Consider the following 19,252-nt stretch of genomic DNA (forward strand, 5'->3'; position numbering starts at 1 on the left):
CTTTTTTCACTTAAAAATGGGCGTAGAATTTGCTTTACGCCCATTTTAGAAAACAAGATTCAAAGGAATAAAAAATATACAACGCCATGAGTTTGATGCTACCACAAGTTTAATATACAACTTCATGACATAAGTTCATGCTATACATGTTGACATGACTTGGATGTATAGAAGCACATCTTCAAGTAAGAGGACTAAATCGAAAATGTCCTTTGAACTTGATGACTGCTTTTGCTAAGATTAAAAAACATACTCGCTTTCTTCAATGGTTGGAGGATAATCCCACCTGTCTCTCCAAGCAATCCTGCCTCTCCAAGCAATAGTAGGTGATGAAATCCCCATTCAACTCATTTCGCCTCGTCTAAGAGAGTGCATTGAACCTTGTTGTTTTTCCTATATTACCTATTCCATTGACATGATTAGCCTGTAAAACACAAGCTTTCATTTCAGGAACACAAGTCTGGTGTTCCTTTCTTTTCTTGGTAAGTTTGGGCAGATTCTTGTGAGGGTGTCCTTGTTTGCTCTTTCCAGTAGCTCCTACCAGAATGTCTGCTCTTGGAATCACCCATTCCCTCTGTCGTCCTCTAATTTGGCCAAGCGAGTATACAGAGACTCAATCTCATAATAAAAAACACCCAACCTATCCAGCATGGCCTGGGTCTGGTTGCTTCGCGTCGCACGTAACGTCTTAGTTAAAGCCATAAGCCATAGAACGGAATTCTGTCTTTCAGGCCTTTTTAATTGTATAATTGCAAAATCTATTATGGATAGATTTCTTCTTTGTTTTTCCCATTCTTTTTCTCATGATTAGCCCCCCCTAAAGTATAGAGTATGATTAGCCTCTAAAGCACACTACAAAAATAATTAAGACATTTGATTTTCCTCCCTAAAAATTAAGACATTTGATTAGCATCTAAAGAATAAAACATGATTAGCCTGTAAAGTACACTCTAGGAGTACAAACATATTAACACATTTGATTTTCCTCCTTGAAAGTTAGCCTAGAGATTTGAAGTATGAGGTAAGTAATTGAATGATATTTAGAAAAAATGACATATTCGTCCCTTTTCATCGATATGTTTTGCCCGGGGTGTTTTCCCTCTCTCTTTGAAGGGAGCCACTGAGTCCCTCTAGATCCATCCATTGAAAGGTGAAAGAGGTTAGAGAATTAGAATGCGACCCGAGCACTTGGAAAGCTTTTTGAAGAGCTTCCTTCCTCAAAGCAATGGATTTTATGGCCATAGGAATTGACTTCTTAGAAGAAGCCATTTCTGCAAAAGATTGACCTCCCACTAGGTGTCCCGAACAAAACCCTAATAGCAGAAATTATACGTGATTTTTCTATCCCGGAGAAGGAATCTGACCACATATATGATATGAGGGAGAAGTGGGGCTTAGTAGGTGTCATTTAGGAAGGAGCATAACAGCACTGTTTTTTAAAAACAATTTGCATAAGGGAATGATATGATGAGAACTGGCATGACCTAATAAAAGAGAAGAGTTGAGAGTCTAATTCCTGGCCCACCTGCATGACCTTAGTATGATCTGGGCCGTTAATCTAGAAGCCCCCAGTGGCAAAGATGTTGCGCTTAGAATCATCCCGTCCTAACTCCTAACTCCTAACTCCTAAACCCGACCCTACATTAATTCGGGTTGTATTTTTGAAAGCCTAACCCCTACTAGAATGAGATATGACTACTGTTACAAGGTAGCCCCTCACCTTTGGTTGATCCAGGCCGTCCATTTGATAGGGCCTACAATCGATCTTCAATGGGACCAAAGATTAAATGTATTTTCTTGTCATTAAATGTAGACAGTAGAATCAAAAGCTATATAGATGACTGTCCAAATATAGCGATCGACTAGAAAGACATTTAATTGGTTGGAGGATTGCAAGACGGTTGTGCTCTTTAAGCCATTGGAGAATGGAGATCCACCTTCATCACATCTTTGGTCGATCTTGACCGTCCATTTGATTGCACCTAGATAGATATTCAACAATCCTCCAAAAATTACGTGGTGCATTTGAGATACAGATTATTGCCTAGCCAATAGGTGGTTGGGATGAACCAGTGGTGGAGCCCACTCTGTAATAGTGAGGGCCCATTGTATTACAATGAAGTGGCGCTGTTGAATGGAAAATCAATTTTGTGGTGCCGATTTTGGAAAATTCTCTTTCATGCTCAAGTGTGCACATTCAACCACGTTTAGGAATATATTCAACTCCCGCATGCTGAAAAAAGCTTTCAGAACTCACAGCTCAACTTACAAGAGCTACTCCTCGAAGGAAAAATCAAAGCCAGAGAAGTAGCAATGGCACAAAGAAAATTCAATGTCCAGTTCTCCAGACAAGTGCTCAAATTTTCAAAGGCAAGGTCGAAATTTGAGGGTAATCTTCAGAAACTCAATTTCTGCATCGTTCTACGTTGTAGAAGAGGCGAATGTGAAAATAATTTCAGAGAAAGAAACGAACAGTTTCACAAACACCCCGGTCTGATTATCAATGAAGGCAAACTCGAAGAGGAAGGGAAAAAGAGAAAGTGTAGAAAGCTGGAAAGGCTTCTGGGTAGTCTTCAAAAGCTCAGTTTCGTCGGTTTTCTACCTCTTCAAAGTAGAAAATCCAGAGAAAAAATAATAAATCAGAGTGGCCCAGATCAGGTTAGGGAAGAGGAAGGGGAGATCAAACTAGTAGAGAGCGTTAAAGCTAAGAAAGATGAGGGTTTGGAGGAGAGAGCTGTAAAACAAAGAGGAAGACAGAGAAAGGGGGATGAGGTTGAAGGTTTGCTGTAACGTTTTGCAGAGGCTGAAAGAGATTGAGCTGAAGGAATTAAGTGATAAGGATCAAGATGTTGATGTAAAGGACGTGTTTCTTCACTACTCTTTGGTCACAAATCCTTGTTTTGTGGATCTTGTGAACAAATTCATATTAGATGTGAGTGATGGGATTCTCAAGCATTGATAGAAGACAGTTAACCACACAATGCACCAGAGTAACTGCTTTACATCTGTATAGATGGTTGTCCCTTGTTTGGTCAGTCTTTATGTATGTTCTGGAAAATATTTTGGTAAAAAATTCTTGTATTTGCTGGAAAATATTTTGGTAATAAATTCTTGTATGTGCTGGAAAATATTATTGTAATAAGTGTTTTCCTGTTTTCAGCTTACTGTTCATTACACCATGAATGCAAGAAATAAGGTCCCCCCCCAAACAACACACACATATTCCTTAAGGCTTAGGCAGACCTGCGGAAATTTATTGAAGATAAAGAAAAAGGAGTACGATCTTTCATATCCCTAGTCAGACCAACGGATACGATCACATAAATGTGACACATTGGGGCCTAGTGTCAAGTGTGTGTGTTAGGACCATAGTTAGCAAAACTCCATTTTAAACGGCATATTTAAAAAAAAAACAAAAGAAACATGTTTTATTCATTTCCCTTTTAATACTCCGTTTAAAATCTTTATAGTGAAAAAACTCAATTTTTTAGGAAAACGTTTTAAACGTATTAAATGCGTTTTTTGGCCAGCTTTCCAACTTTACGCCCACTATATTTTGTAAATGACAAAATTTCAAATGCATTTTTTTATTTTCTGGTTTTTTACTGTGTTTTTTTTTGGAACCGATACCGTATTAAACTGAAAATTTTCCCGTCCCATTTTTTTGCTCTATCACATTTTGCTAACTATGGTTAGGACCCAGCCCAACAACCAGTAATTTTAACATTTTGACCTTTTTTTATCATTTTTTCTTGGGCGACGATATTTTCACCCCCTGCATTACGCATTCGCCACCCTTCTGACGTGAAAAAGCGTTGAAGTTGGCCACAGTTCACGCTATTGGGGGGGGGGGGAGAATGCGTGAAAATATCATCTCCCAAGAAAAAATGATAAAAAAAGGGTCAAAAGTAGGCCATGCTCATCACAAAGTTTTCGCCCTAAAATAAGTGAGAAATTCGTGAGGGAGGATTTGCTAGTGTCCATCGCAGAAGGCATTTCGCCGATGGCCATCCGAGAGCAGCCAGCCAGCTCATGAATGAAGACAAAAATTGATGAAAAGTGAGCCTGTGTTGCTTCTCTCACATTCAACAGGCCATCCGGGAAAGCCTTATGCGATGGACGCTGTCAAATCCCATTCGTGTGTATTTTCGTGGAAATATGTGTGTATTTTTGTGGAAATACATGTGTAGGAAAAAGTATAAGAAGACACAGAGATTTGGATCGGATGATCTAACCCATTGACATGCTGGTCCATTTCATAGAAAGGCTGCACATGCCAATTTTTTTTTTCATATATAGGATTATCATAACATTTTTTTTTTTTGCAGCCATTCTCGGTGCATTTCGGCACGGGGGGCCCTCCGGTGCTCTTCTCTATCTAGATAATAGTTCCACAATCTTGAGCTACTCGCCCTGCTTCTCCAATTTTTTTCTTGATAGGTAAGTAGGGATCAAACATATGACTTCAATGTTACTTACAAAGCCTCAACCCTAGGCCCAACCCCCGCTTCTCCAATATTCTATTTATATATATTTTTAGGAAAGTTGTGACGTTCTAGTAAGCTGGGGTTGAACCTCTGACCTGAAGGTTGAAGAACAAAGCCTTGGCCAATTGAGTTAGAGGCTCAACCCTGGTTCTCCAATTCTTGACATTCAAAAAACAATAAATCCATGTCGGGAGCTATGAATTTTTTTTTTCATGATAAATTAGCTTCTGAAGTGGTGAGAGAGGCGTAGGGAGAGAGGGAGAAGGAGAAACTTGAGAGGGCACGAATGAGCATACGAGAATTGGCTAAATAACAACGAAAAATTCAATCATATTCTGGGTCGAGTTTTTGGTTTCCTGATTTTTCAGCCTTTTCTTAGCCACTCCTCATTCAGTCGCTTTGAACGATTTTTGTTCAGCTTGGTTTCCATTGCATTCTCCTAAAATCAGAGAAATATAAGTGTTGACAAATGACATTCATATCCTTAGGTTCATTCTATGAAGCTGATAATTGAGGCATGCCCCCTTTTTTTACCTGGCAGCCCCCTTATAGATCATCCAAATACACGAGCCCCACTATACTTTATTCTGCACATGTATTGGGGTGTATATTAATAAAAAAAATTAGCATAGTGGTCCCTCTTAAATGGATGATCTAAGCATTTGATATGCTTGTGCTTGGCCCAAAAACATAGTATGATTCTAACCAATTGATTTGGGGTTGATCATGTAGTTCGGTTAAGGCTCCAAACTTGAGTTCAAAGGTCTTACATTCCCAAAAAATCATTTGATTTGTTAACGCTTTCACAAATTCATGGGTGGGGATCAGTCTATCAACTCTATAGCCAACATTTTTGGGACATGGCTTATCTACGGCGGTCACAAGCGAATAAATGGATTACATCATCCAATCCAGTGGGCCCCACTGTACACTACCCGTCTACCCTACCCGCGCGCGGCCCCCAATTAAAAAACTCAACAAAACTAGGCCACCATACCATATAAAATCTCTTCTTGGAGAGGGAAAACCCTATCGCTTTCCCGCCAAAAGGTATTTAGGCGCGAGACTGACCCTTCTTCCTATTTCAACAACACGGCCTTCTTCCTTGTCGTTGATCTGTCTCTTACGTTAGAAAAATCTCTCTCTAGAGAACATTGGAGCTGTACAAAACTCGAATCTAAGGTGAGTTTCTTTTAATGTTGTAGTTTCGTTTCTCTTATCTGCAGGGATCTATGATTTTCCTTTTCTTTTACTCTTTTCGATTTTAAAAAAAAAAAAAAAATGTAAATCTCATTTATCGAATCTGAAACTCTGTTTCAATATTTTCTGGAGATCTTTTCTTCTTTCTAGGTCAAATCGATTTGAGTTACCGTCCAAGAATAGCCTCGATTAGCGTTCAGATTAGGGTTTCTCTTCCTTTTCATTTTGTTCTTCAAATCGATATGATTAGGGTTTCTGTTTGAAGATAGCTGCTGTTATGTCTGTTTTTTAAAATCTTTAAATCGATGCGAATAGGGTTTCTTTTCTTTGCCTTTTTGCTTGACAATATCTTTGATTAGGGTGTTCTATTCTTTGTCTCTGTATATTTATTTTCTACAGTACGGTCAAACCACCATATGGTTCTTGTTCTTTTCTATTTTCTTTTCCTCTAGGGTTTCTTATACGCCTCTATTCCCATGTCTTTAATTTTTTGGGTCCGTGTCAGTAGTTTTAGAAGCTTTTTTTTTTTTTTTTTTTTTTTTCTTCTGGCATTGATCTACCATGGACGAATAAATGCTAGCAGAAACAGGGAACAATGCATCCATTGGATAAGTTCCATTTATTAAATAGAACTTTGGGTTTTGCTAAGGGCACTCGTTAAGGAGCATTGGAAACCTAATTTTACACATGTTTTGATAAAAACGACCGAAAACATTTGAAAAGTCCCAAAACATTCTCAAAACATGTGTAAAATTACGTTCCCAATGCTCTTAATGATTAGGATACTTGTTAGCAAAACACTTTAATTAGCTGAAGGTGCCCTTTCCGAAGGTCATGCTCAAAAACATGTGTACAATTACGTTTCCAATGCTCTTGATGATTAGGACACTCGTTAGCAAAACACTTTAATTAGCTGAAGGTGCCCTTTTCGAACGTAAATGCTTAAACTGAAAGAATCAGCATCTAACACATCGTAAAGGCTATTGACATCAATAGACAAGCAACGGGCTCACAGATTATGCTAGGCCCACTTTGATTTGAGCTTTTTAGATACGGTTTTGCTAAGAAAGCCAAATGAGCTGATACCTTTGACCGTCAGTCCACTAGGTTTAGAACATTATTCTATGTGTCTCTTCTACCCATGGATTTTTTTTTTGAAAGATAAAGAATTTCATTAATAGATAGAAGATAGTAGAGGCAACTACAGCCTGACCAAGGAGGACAAGCAAAAGATGCCACAATGGAAAAAAGAAAGGAAGAGACAAGAAATACAACTAAGAACCATCAAGGGGGGAGAAAATCGATTAGATGAAGACAATCACGTTGGACTCCCTGTCTAGCTAGCCTATCCGCCTCCGAGTTAGCCGACCTTCTGACATGAGTATAAGAGATAGAGAAACCTCCAGCCGATCTTTGATCTTGTTAAGCCACGGCAAAAACTTTCATGGAGGAGGGAGGCTCCCCTTCAACCATCTTACCACATTTAAGGAGTCCCCTTCCACAATCACTCTATCCATTAATTGATCCTCTAGAAACCTGGGCTCCTACTTCTGCCTCATTTGAGTATAAATTGCTGATAGGACCTGAGAATGACCAAGATCTCACTCCCCGCTCGTCCCTTAATAGCCCCCCTATCCTTCCAGGACACGGATTCCCCGGAATAGAGCCATCAAAGTTTATCTTAAGCCTCCTCGGCTCAGGAGGGACCCATCTATGAGAAATTATCCGGCCACGCTCCTTGCTATAGTGTATCTCATGCCTACCACGCCATAGGTCGTGTGTTGACACAAATCTGAACTCTGGGAGAATCTTAACCCGTAAATAGTCAAAGCTATTACCTTAGTTGCAATGAAGTAAGGGCTTTTCATCTAATCACTAAACACACGGGCGTTTCTCTCCTTCCATAGAATGCATATAATAGCAAGCAATGACACATTCTAAAGGACTTTTCCTTTCTTTCTCCATGGGCCCATAAACCAAGATTCCAATAGAACTGGCAATGATGCAGGGAACACCCATGAAATCCCAAACCTTGAAATAACCCGACTCCATACATACCTGACAAGTGACAAGCTTACAATTAATAAATATGTGAGAGATAGTCTCGCTCGCCTCCACGCATAAATTGCAATGATCCAAAATCACCATCTGATGACTTCGAAGGTTATCCAATCCACCATGAGAATTCTTGTCAAGCAGAGCTGATCACCCAAAGGCGCAGACCCTAAGTGGTGTGAGGATGCTCCATACTCTGGCTAGGCGGGAGGGAGCAGAGTTCGATACAATCTTGTGGTAGAATGATCTAACGTCGAAAGTCCCGGAAGGGCCCCAGATCCAAACCCTTTTGTCTTCTCATGACCTTTTAATGAAGATTCTGTCAAGTGCTGCCATTAGATTTGCAAAGAAGTTTCTCCTGAAATTGATAATCCAAGCCAAGACACATTGGCACCTTCCTTGACAAAGCAATCCTTCAGGAATGCTTCTTTATCTATCACAATGGAATACACCTCAAGATATACATCCTTTAGAGGGGCCTCCCCACACCACTTGTGCTCTCAAAACTTTATTCGTCTCCCTTATAAACTCGGAACCTAATCCCTTTGTCAAAATTTCTGCTTAAGGGCCAACACATCCCTCAAGATAGTTTTTCCTCTTAGCCCAAACTTATCATCTGATATCCACTAACCTGGGGATAACCCATATTTACCTTCTATGACTTTCACCCAAAGGCTCTACCTATCTTCGCCAGATCTCCACAACCACTTCCCAAGGAGTGCTTTGTTAACCGCTTTTAGCTTTCTGATGCCAAGCCCACCTTCTTTAATCGGTTTGGTCACTTCCTCCCAGCTCACTTGATGGATTTCCTTTTCTTTTCATCCGACCCCCCAACACACACACCAAAAAAAGGGGAAGGGGGGTAAGTATGTAATCCCGGCAACTTAAGTGTGCACTGGTTCTAGCTTCTTGCAAAAAATTCATTTCACGTCTCATGCAATTTGACTATTTAAAACTTCAAAAACTTTGGATTAGAGGTATCCCCATATTCATTTGCACATTATAGTATTATATTTTTTGGTATTTTTACATGCATGCAAACTATTTGGTCAACTATTACTCTCATGAAAGCGGTCCATCCTGTTAAAAGTATAAAAAGATTAAATAACGCCATCTCCAACAGCTTAAGCTTGGAGTAACTGGTCGTTTCACATGGTATCAGACCAAAGGTCCTTGGTTCAAACCTCCTTGATAGTAAAAATCCACATGCAATGGCCAAACCCAAAAGTGGGGCCACATGTAGACCATCCCTAAAAAAGAGGGGCCACACGTGAGGAGTGTTAAGCTTTTGGAGTAATTGGTTGTTTCACACACCCAACTCCTTATAGTTGAGTCGAGGAATAACCCAAAAGTTCACCTGTGTGCCTTCAAAAGGTCAGTTGCTTCGATGTGCACATGAGGTATCATGTCCTAGGCAGCATGTCATCCCCACCTTCTAAATGATATTCAGACTAGTTAAGTTACCTGAATTCACTCATAAAAAATCAGCAGAGTTGGTAAGCTGCAAGTTATGCACGCATATCAAAGAAATGCTCTTTCAGAAGGGACAAATAAGCTGCTTTCATCCCCTTGTTATGCTTATGCTTGGTTAATTTCATTGACAGATTACACTATAGAAAGCTTAAAGCACACCTCGTAGGAATGTGGAAACCACTGGGTGATCATGTAGATATTGTTTCCCCTTTAGCCAGGAATAATTACCATGTTCTGTATTTCTTTTCCTTTTCTTTTAAAAAAAATCTCAAATGTGAAATAATTGATGCTGGAGTAAATGCTCTAATGGGATCTATTAATTTATCTTGGTCAAAACATTGTCACTCACTGAGCTTTTATTGGTGTTGGGTGATGGGATTCTTCATTAGTTCAAGCTATTATTAGTTTGTTGATGATGCAATCTATCAATATTTGGTTTCATCTGATAAAATTACTAGAGATTATGCCGATGTTAAAGTGGATGCTTAGGCTCTGTCTAGTGTGCACTGTTCATCTGTATATGGTGAATATTTTGTTTTGGTGCAGGATCAAGCATGACACAGAAAGTTGCATCTCGAGGTGGAAATGAGAAATATGGATTGTATCCTTAAATCTGTTGATCTAACGTGCTGCCAGCCTGTGCATTATATTCGTACTATTAAGGGGGAGTTTGTGGAGAAAATCCTTAACCTAGATTCATTTGGAAGACCTGCATTTCGGTTCAAGAACTTGAGTGCCATATATGATTCTGAAGGTTCCAGTAACATAGGTTCAAGCTCCAAATTTCAGTGGAAAGAAAACGGAATCGAGTCTGCCTCATCTGGTCGTGGAAGAATGGAAATTGATATGCTATCTCCTATTGGTGGGAGAGCTCTCAGACGTAGTTCCAGAACCCGTGTTGCATCAAATGGTGGCGGCGCCATTGATGACAGTGACCGTGGATATACTAGAAACTGTGATATTGACAAACAAAACTGTGACCCTGTTGACTCTAGCGTTCATGAAATGACTTTAAAGGAACTAAAAGACATATGGAAAGGGAAGAAACGGAAAGTCCAGAAATCACTTGACTATACAAATCCGGATGGTCAGAGGCACCCACATCTTGATGAGGTTCACGTGAAAAAGGAAGAACCCGACCTTGATGAACCCCTCATTTGTTGGAAATCAAAACTGTCAAAAAAATCCAAGTTTGAGAGGAAGCGCCTGCGAAAACCCACATGTTCATCTTCTCCGGATTCTGCGGGTTCAATAGAAGTATCACCAAAACAAGAAGGCACTCCACTTTCCAGTGCAGTGCTAGATGTGCCGGCCATGGGTATGACTAATGCACCAATTATTCATGGGGATTTGCCACAAAATACTTGGGATCCTTGTAGAATAACTAACATTAAAAGTGAGATTGTAGAGACAGATTACTGGGAGTGCCAAAATACAGTTTCTGTTACTGATTGTTCTACCAATGTTTGCTCTGTAAGAATGAATTTGGCTGGTGACTTGTCTACTCAGTCTCCCAAGAGCATTGATGAAGGTGAGTTGGAGATTGGATGTTCAGTTTCTTTCAGTGCAAAAATGGATTTGCCACAAGATTCATCTGCTGAATTGCCTGAGAGAGTTGATGAAGAAGTGGTGGAGACTGGCGAGTCAATTTTGCCCACTGAAAAGTTTCCTCATTGTTATCTTAATGCGATGTCAACTGAATTTCAGCAGCCCGGTGAGTCTAGCTTTCTTTCTGGCAGTGCTGAAGAGGTTTGTGGGATAGTTAAAATGGCTAGTTCTTTAGAAATGACCAGTCACGAATCTCCTCCTTCTTCCATATCTGACCTTAAGATGGTAGGTGTCCTAAATCCCCCACTTTCTGCTGATAGTCCAGGAGTAATCTCTGTGGCCAAGGATTTGGGTTCAAAGATAGTTGAGAGCTGTGAAAGTGACTCTTCTCCACAAAGGATGTTATGCCAGACGCATAGCAGCTCATTTAGCCAAAGTCTTTATATGGATATTGATCATGATATTGGATCCATGTTGACAAATGAGGGAAATGATGGATGTAATTCTGATTCTAAATGTGATTTTGATGGGAAATTAACTAATAAGGAGCTTTTGGAGGGAGAGATTCCAACAGACATTGATAAGGAGGATACCCTTCCTGATCATGAAGATCATTCTACAAGTGATACTAATGCTCTCTACACCTCGGCTCAGAATTTGCAACCATGCATAGTTGGTCCTGATAATTTTCTTTCTTTCTATTATAATTGTCCTGTAACAGAGGGGATACTTCCACTTGCTATGCTAGAGCAAATTGTGTCAGACACTAATAAGGAGGATACCCTTCCTGATCATGAAGATCATTCTACAAGTGATACTAATGCTCTCTACACCCCGGCTCAGAATTTGCAACCATGCATAGTTGGCCCCGATAATTTTCATTCCTTCTACGATAATTGTCCTGTAACAGAGGAGATACTTCCACATGCTATGCCAGAGCAAGTTGTGTCTGCCACTGTAGATGAAGCAACACACTATTTTGTTAATTTCTCTTCTAATGGTCCAGAAGTGCTTACAGCAATGGATGAACTTGAGAGCTACCATGGTTCAAAGCTAGAACATCCTCCAAAAAAGCTTTTCTTAGCCCGAAAGGTGTGACTCCTCAATGTCAAATGCGTTTGGGTTTCTCTTTGTTTAAGTCAGCTCATATCATTCAGTTCTTTGCAGGCAATTTCTCCAACATCTCAGGAAAAACTTCGGCAGGCTGTTGATGCTGAAGAATTATTCGACAACTTGCACCTTTCAAGTAAGTCCTTGTTGTTTCCAATTTACCTCATGGTTTTTGTTTTCTGAAAGATCCTCTCGTTGCTTTTTGTTGCCGTTTTTAATTGTTTCGGAGCATAGGGAGCGACTATGCTTGGAGAAATGGAATAAGAAATAAGTCTTTGTCAACAGGGGCAGGTCCGGAAGAAGGTGAGGGCCATGAGGTGATGATGAGCCCTGTAAAAATCAAGAAGAAATCAAAGAACAATAAACATGGGTGTCTTCCTTCTGTTAATAAAAGCATTCTCAAGTCTTCACACCTTTCTTGCACATCATCATGTGCTTGCACGGATTGCTCTTTTGTCCATATGCATGCTCAGAAGGCCATTGCATTCTCTCAGCGGCAGATGCATGACATTGAGTGTCTTGCAATGAAGCTTGTGAAGGGTTTGAAGTCCATGAAAGTAGTTATGGACGAAACTATCCTTTCTGAGGCATCCCCATCCACATCTTCAAAATTTACTCCTGATGAGGTACATATTTGCTCTCTAGAACCTTGATTGGCTCACAGAAGGCAAATAAACACTCACATGAATACAAATGCTCATGTAAACATACAAGCACTGTGCATATCACACATGCATACACGATCTACTATTTTCTCGTGGTCTTTATTATGGTAGCTTTGGTTGATTTTTGCCTGAGGGTTTTTCATCTCGTAATCTTCACTCTTTATTTCCTATTGCTTTGTAGCATTAGTATACAAACGACCCTTAAGTTTGAATTTCCATGTTGACCATTTGTGGTTATTCAGGTTTTAATTCTCAGATGAAACTTTAAACCAGATTTAGAGCAACAGGCATGCATTCGCAAACATGCTCAGTACAGTAGCTTGGATGCATGCCTTCATACCTGTGGCAATATGCGGTTTTGATTAATTTTTGCAATTCATAGAAAATTTTTTGGTAGATTTTATATACAAACTATAGTTAACTTGCCCTTCCTATTCCTTTTTTTTTTTCAAAATATTTTGTCCCCAACAGATACGAAAAACTGCTGAGACTGCGACGGAACTTGAAGAGACTACAAGAAAATGGCTTTCTATGATGTCAAGGGATTGCAATCGTTTCTGTAAAATAATGGTTTGTCTTTCTCATCTCATTCCTTATAATTGATAGGACTCCTCCATTTGTAATCTGTTTTTATGTTGCAATGCAAGTATCTGTTCCAAAAAAAAAATATGATGACCCATTTGGGTCAAGCAATGGCTTATGGTCTGATCTCTATCATGCCTCCATTGATTCAGAAGTCAACAGAGACCAAGGTTGCTACTGTTAGTACCACTCCCAAGGAGCGGAAAAAGTTAATGTTCGCTGATGAAGCTGGCGGTACTCTTTGCCATGTCAAGGTTTTTGAAGAGAACCCTTCTCATGTGATCTCCGAAAATGTGAAGGCTGACTGGAAGCTGTAAACATCTGCAATAAATTTAGTGAGTTGCTTAAAACCAATCTGTTGAAATATCAGACACTTAGATCTTCTACATTAATGCCTGTTCAAGAACAAATACACTGGCGATGCGTATCCTGTGATTGAAGAGTGAAATCTGAGGTAGAACGAAGATCAAGGAATAGAGCAAAAGCACCATTTGCACTGTGGCCCTATCAGATCATGAGTAATTTTCTGCTGAAAGGCTAAGATTGTTGTTGTTTTTGGCATTGCTTTCTCATTTTTTCTCTTTTTTTTTCTTTTATATGGGAACTTCAGTTCCATTTGAAGGACATGCCTCTATATTAACTTATTTGTATGATTGAAACTAAGCCTGGCAAGGGGTTTAATGGAAGCAGACGACAGATCAACAGGATTTTTCCATGAATTGCTTCTTCTTCCATGTCTTACATTTTGGTATGCAACATGATGATATTACTTTTTTTTCTTTTATTTGTTAGTTTCTGCTGAGTGATTGATTGTCGATGGGTCTGGTAATTTGGAATTTCCATTTTGAGTGAGCTCAGTCTTGGACTGTCCATGGTTTGAAAACTGTAGTAGTTAGATAGTCATCGTGATGAAGGTGCTCTAGCGGAAGCATTCTTGAGTTCTTCGAGTCTTGACTTCAGATGCGCAGAAACTAAACCAGTTTGGACTGACTTTATCAAAATGCAATCTGGTTTTTCCACTCAACAATTTGAAATTTCAGCATATTTCAGCCATTTGGTTGGTGAAAAACCTTCAAATGGATGGCCTGAGCAAAGAAATGCACTCTTTACTTGGAAGACAGATGGAAATATGTGCAGTAAAAGTACACAAGCACCTGACTGTTTGGATGATCTAAATAATTCATTTGTTGGTCCTTGCTATAGATTATAGGGCGTGCCCTCCATATATTTGGTGTGAGATAGACGGCTCAGAAAAAACTATGGTATAGAAACCTCTACAAATCAAATGGTTAGGATCATCCTAATGGGGTTGCTCAGGAAGGAATTTATTTAATGAGCAAAGTATAACTAAATAATGGGATTGGTGATCTTATTAGATTGAGTAAAGTGGTTAGAATATCTTATTCTCCTTTGTACAACTATCCTGATAATAAGGTAAGTCTGTTTGAAATTGCTTTTTCCTCATCCCAAACCATGTGGTTAGGATTATTCTGTACAAAAATCTTAGCATCATTTTTTATGAATTTTTGGAAATTTAACCATATGGTTAGTACTTAGTACAGCGCATCGATTTAGGGCTCTATTTCAATCGGAGGAAGCAAGCCCCAACTTTGAATATTAGGGATCTCTCTCAATCATCTGCTGGTTAACAAGGTCCTTCAGCTCCCTTCGAGGGCGTCTTCTTATTGTTGATGTCCAATGCTTTCTTGCAAGCAGAAAAGGGGGAAAGATCTGGTTGCCGATCGCCGACAATGTCTCCTGGGAACAGTAAAGCGTTTGTGATTGGAGAGGGAAAACAATGTTACAAGGGGAATTCAACCTTTGATGAAAGGAAGAAAGCTGATGGAAAAGGTGAAGAGCTTGAAGCAACTACATACCTGTTTTCATGCTACAACAGCTAGGCCTACACGAGAATACTAGATAGAACAGCTCTATTTTCCTTAAGGTATGGATTTCTAGACCTTGGCGCGGCCTTTCAGTTAATTCTATAAGGATATGTTGAAAAAGGGCAGCCCAATGCACGAGGCTCCAGCCATTGCGGGGTCTGGGGAGGGCATGTATGCAGCCTTACCCCTGCTTTGTAGAGAGGTTGTTTCCGTGACTCAAACCTGTGACCACTATGTCACAATGGAGCAACCTTACCGTTGCAAGGCTCGTCCTCTTTTATATGGATATGTTAAAAGTATTAATTTATCCTTGCTAATAACTGCAATTTTATTTGCTTAATGTATGAGATATTAGTACTTAATTTTACGTGCGTGTGATGATACATGTAATGAAACTGGGATAATTAGTTAATCTAATGTGTAATTGACTAATAAATATCCAACAGATTGGTATGCCACTCTTACAATGACACCAACCCCATAGAGTAGTACAAGTGAATAACATCTACATATGAGTACCCAAAGAGAGGAAAAATATGGAGCTTTCATGTATAATAGTTGATATGAAGACATTGTATTTAGGTGAGGTTTAAGCAATTGATCCATCAATAAGTGTCCGGAAAATGGCGTCTATTATCAATGAAGTAAGACACCTTGTTCACGTGATTGGGCCGCAACTGCAGCATAGAAGGCGGACAACTACTGAGATGGCCGATGACTTGGCGAAGAGTGGCGTTAATCGACCAGCTGTGAGCATCGTTATGGGAGAGCTGGTGATGTGAACTGGAATTTTGGGTATTTTGGGTTTTTGAATTACATGTATGTGGGGTTTCTTAGCCTCTGATCGGATAGAAGGCTCCTAACAACAACCTCATAGAGATATTGTCTAAGTATAAATGATTAAATAACATCAACTCTAACAGCTTAAGCTTTTGGAGTAATTGGTTGTTTAAACACAACAACTCCTTGATATTAAAAAACCACGTGTACAACCATCCCTAAAAAGAGGGGCCACACGTGGCGACGTTGAAGTATAAATGATTAAATAACACGAAGCCTAACATCTTAAACTTTTGGAGTAAATGGTTGTTTCACATATATAACTATCAATATCATGGAGAAGTGTAGCGTCCCTACTCGTTACTCTTGAAAATGAGTTGCCATCTAGATTAGGGATTAGGACCCAATTTTATCTATATGGGTACTGAGGCGTACAATTCCATAAAGAATTTTGCCATGTCAGGAACCCTCATGAAGCCATGAATTCTCTACCCTTTTTTAATAATATGGGGGCTTTTTCTTCGGCTTCGTTGGATCCTGATTCTTACATTAACCCGTGAGGAAGGTAGAGTTGAGGATTTGATAATTTTACTATAGAGCCACGTTTTTAACTATTAATGCAGGATTTTATGTACATGGGTTCGTTCTATTTTATGGAAGGAATGTTTAGGAATTTGATATTTTGATTATTAAGGCAACTCTGACTCTCATTATAATAGGGTTTAATTCTGTAAATTGATATTGGCCTTGTTTTTTTTAATGCCACACCTCTCTCTGTGGTATACTATTCTATTTACCTTGTATAGGCTGCTAGCTAGTTAGAAAAGTGTGAAATAAAGAGCAGGGTTCCAAATCCATATTGATTATTATTAGGGATTTACTCAAGGGCTCTCCCCCCTCTTTTGCTATATTGATTATTACTTTGACTAGCAGTTTCTAAATAGAAGGTTTAGTTGCAATACTATTTATTATTAGGGATTTACTAGGCAATTTTGTGGAAAGCCATTTCGCGGCTCACTTTTGCAGGAGAGGACAGCCACACAGGCTTACCTTTTAGCAGATTTTGTCTTATTTATTTAATGCATTGGGTTGTTTGTTTCCTTAATAGGAGATGCAAAATGGCTTTCCACGAAATTGCCTCGCGGTCCAGCGACCACGAGTGTCTACCGGTTAAGACCTTTTTTTTTTAAAGAAAAACAATAAAAAATTAAATGTAGTTCTAGCAGCGGTTTGGACCACCGTAAAAATCATACCTTTTCCCAGGGATAAGAGGACACATCTAGCCGCGGATTTTGATCCGGTAAATGTTATGCCAACGGATATTAAATGATAATGAACATGAAATACCTTTGACCATTCACACAAAGAGTTGCAAATGACCCCTCATATGTATAATTTCTAATTTTTTTGCTTTCCTTTAATGCAGTCAACACAAGTCCCAAAGTTTGTAAAATCAAGAGGCTCTGGAATACCAGGATGTTGATGCAAATTTGATGCTCTCCTAAAGTGGGCTTTCTTTTAATGGGTGGTAAGTGGATGGCCTGAATCTCAAACATAGATGAGAATGACACCCACATCGTGCATTCCTTCTGGTAAGAATTGCATCCAATGCATGTAAGCCCAATGGTTTTTACCTTGGCATTCCCATCTTGTTTTGATGATTCCAATACACAAGTGATCATTTATCACTAATGTGTTTGATTGTCTAAAGTTGTAGATCATGATAAAGTAAGATCAAGGATGCTTGGATTGAAGGCCAGGAAGCCCACATTGGACCACTAATTGGAAGGCCAAAGTCATCAAGCAAGAAGTCATGAAGACTTGAAGACATGAAGAATTCATATTGAAGACCATTTTTTGTCTTTTAGAATGTAATTGATCCAAACCTAGATTAGGTTTTTTAGAGGCATAATTAAGGTAATCTCACACACCCTAAATAAACAAGTGATTGTATTTGTGGAGTTCCAACACCTTGGAACCCTCATAGCAATCCCATCTTGGTTGAGAACTGGAAGCCCAAAACAGAATTGAAAATCTGCTCTGCATAGGCTTCTCGGAACTCCGAGAGTTTTTCGGAACTCCGAGAATTATTCTCGGAACTCCGAGAAATATTCTCGGAACTCCGAGAAATATTCTCGGAACTCCGAGAAATGGTCAAGTAGACTTTTTCCAACTTCTGTGTGGCTTCTCGGAACTCCGAGAACACTCCAACGGTCTGAAAAAGAGCCGTTTGGAATTTTGCTGGAATTACCTCAATGCCATTGAACGGTCATATTTTTGTTTTCCTATAAATATGGGTGTTCTAAACATACAAACCATCAATCCTAACACTGTAAAACTTCATTTGAATATCCAAGAGTGAATCAAACTTCAATTGTGCCTCTCATCACCATCTTTAGGATTTGGATCATAGGCTCAAATTTGTACATCCATTTTGTAACCCTTGTGAGGGATTTTTTATTTCTTTCTTTCAACCTTCGAGTGTTGTATTCGGGCGAGTATTCGGAGAAGCGAAGCCCATTCTCCGTGGTGAGGATAGCCACCGAGGTTAAAGCTATTGGGGTGAGGATAGCCACCAAAGTTAAAGCTATTGTAATTGGCATTCGATCTTCGCCAAGGTTAAGAAGATCAAATAGTGAAGCCATCAACGGGTTTGGTTGGTGGAGTGGAGTAGGCCTCGGATTTGAGGACCGAACCACTTTAAATCTCGGGTGCACTCTTTCTATCTCTTTGCTCTCTTATTTGCATTGCACCATTAAATTTAACTTGTATGCTTGAATATTGATTCTTGATCTCTTAATCTTAAAATCGGTTTAAAAGGTTTTAAATTGGTAGATTCGATTTCTTAAAACAACCATATTCTCCCTCCTCATTGTGTTGCCATTCTAGTATAACTTGGGACCCCCCTACACCGATTTTTCACTTGGTATCAGAGTCTTGGCTCTTAAAAGATTTTAAAATTTTTGTAAAAGTTATTTCAAAATCTAACTAGGGAAAGATTTTATTTGGCAACTTCTAATTGTGAAATGGCACACCAAATTGGAACCGGACTTCCGGAAGGCCATTCCACAACTAGACCTCCTTTCTTCAATGGGTCAAACTATGGACATTGGAAAACAAGGATGCGCATCTATCTTCTTTCGATAGATGTAGAACTTTGGTACATTGTTGAAAATGGATACAATGTACCTTCCAAACCATTTGAAGAATGGAATGTGGTAGAGAAAAGGCAAGCTAATTTGAACTACAAAGCAATAAATTCCTTGTTTTGTGCCTTAGCTACCGAGGAGTTTAATAGAGTTGCTCTTTTTGATTCCGCCAAGACTATTTGGGATACCCTTGCGACTACCCATGAGGGAACATCACAAGTCAAGGATTCCAAAATAAACTTGTTAAAGAGCAAGTATGAAATGTTTAGAATGAGTCCAAACGAGAGTATTTCGGAAATGTATACTCGTTTTTCTAT

The 19,252-nt window shown here is 39.3% G+C and overlaps 1 protein-coding gene across 2 annotated transcripts; it reads left to right on the plus strand.

Moving 5' to 3' along the window:
• Positions 1-5,516: 5,516 nt before the first annotated feature.
• LOC143875896 (uncharacterized) lies at positions 5,517-13,904 on the plus strand. 2 transcript variants are annotated; one of them, XM_077377481.1, is made up of 7 exons: positions 5,517-5,669; positions 9,762-9,816; positions 9,923-11,855; positions 11,931-12,009; positions 12,159-12,499; positions 13,010-13,108; positions 13,273-13,904. In XM_077377481.1, the coding sequence occupies exons 2-7, from the start codon at positions 9,770-9,772 to the stop codon at positions 13,435-13,437; spliced, it is 2,664 nt and encodes an 887-aa protein (XP_077233596.1). In that variant the 5' UTR covers positions 5,517-5,669; positions 9,762-9,769; the 3' UTR covers positions 13,438-13,904. The 2 variants fall into 2 exon arrangements, with proteins under 2 accessions (XP_077233596.1, XP_077233595.1); XM_077377480.1 differs by having other exon boundaries at positions 5,522-5,669; positions 9,762-11,855.
• Positions 13,905-19,252: the final 5,348 nt, after the last annotated feature.

Source organism: Tasmannia lanceolata, unplaced genomic scaffold, assembly GCF_043159265.1.
Source record: "Tasmannia lanceolata isolate RefF3 unplaced genomic scaffold, GAP_Taslan_0.1 ptg000004l, whole genome shotgun sequence".
NCBI lineage: Eukaryota > Viridiplantae > Streptophyta > Magnoliopsida > Canellales > Winteraceae > Tasmannia > Tasmannia lanceolata.

Bases quoted from the DNA above. Each gene is read 5' to 3' on its own strand.
- LOC143875896 (XM_077377480.1), top strand. From the start codon at position 9,801: ATGAGAAATATGGATTGTATCCTTAAATCTGTTGATCTAACGTGCTGC. The intron at 11,856-11,930 runs GTGTGACTCCTC...AGTTCTTTGCAG, and splicing joins AGCTTTTCTTAGCCCGAAAG to GCAATTTCTCCAACATCTCA. The intron at 13,109-13,272 runs GTTTGTCTTTCT...CCATTGATTCAG, and splicing joins ATCGTTTCTGTAAAATAATG to AAGTCAACAGAGACCAAGGT.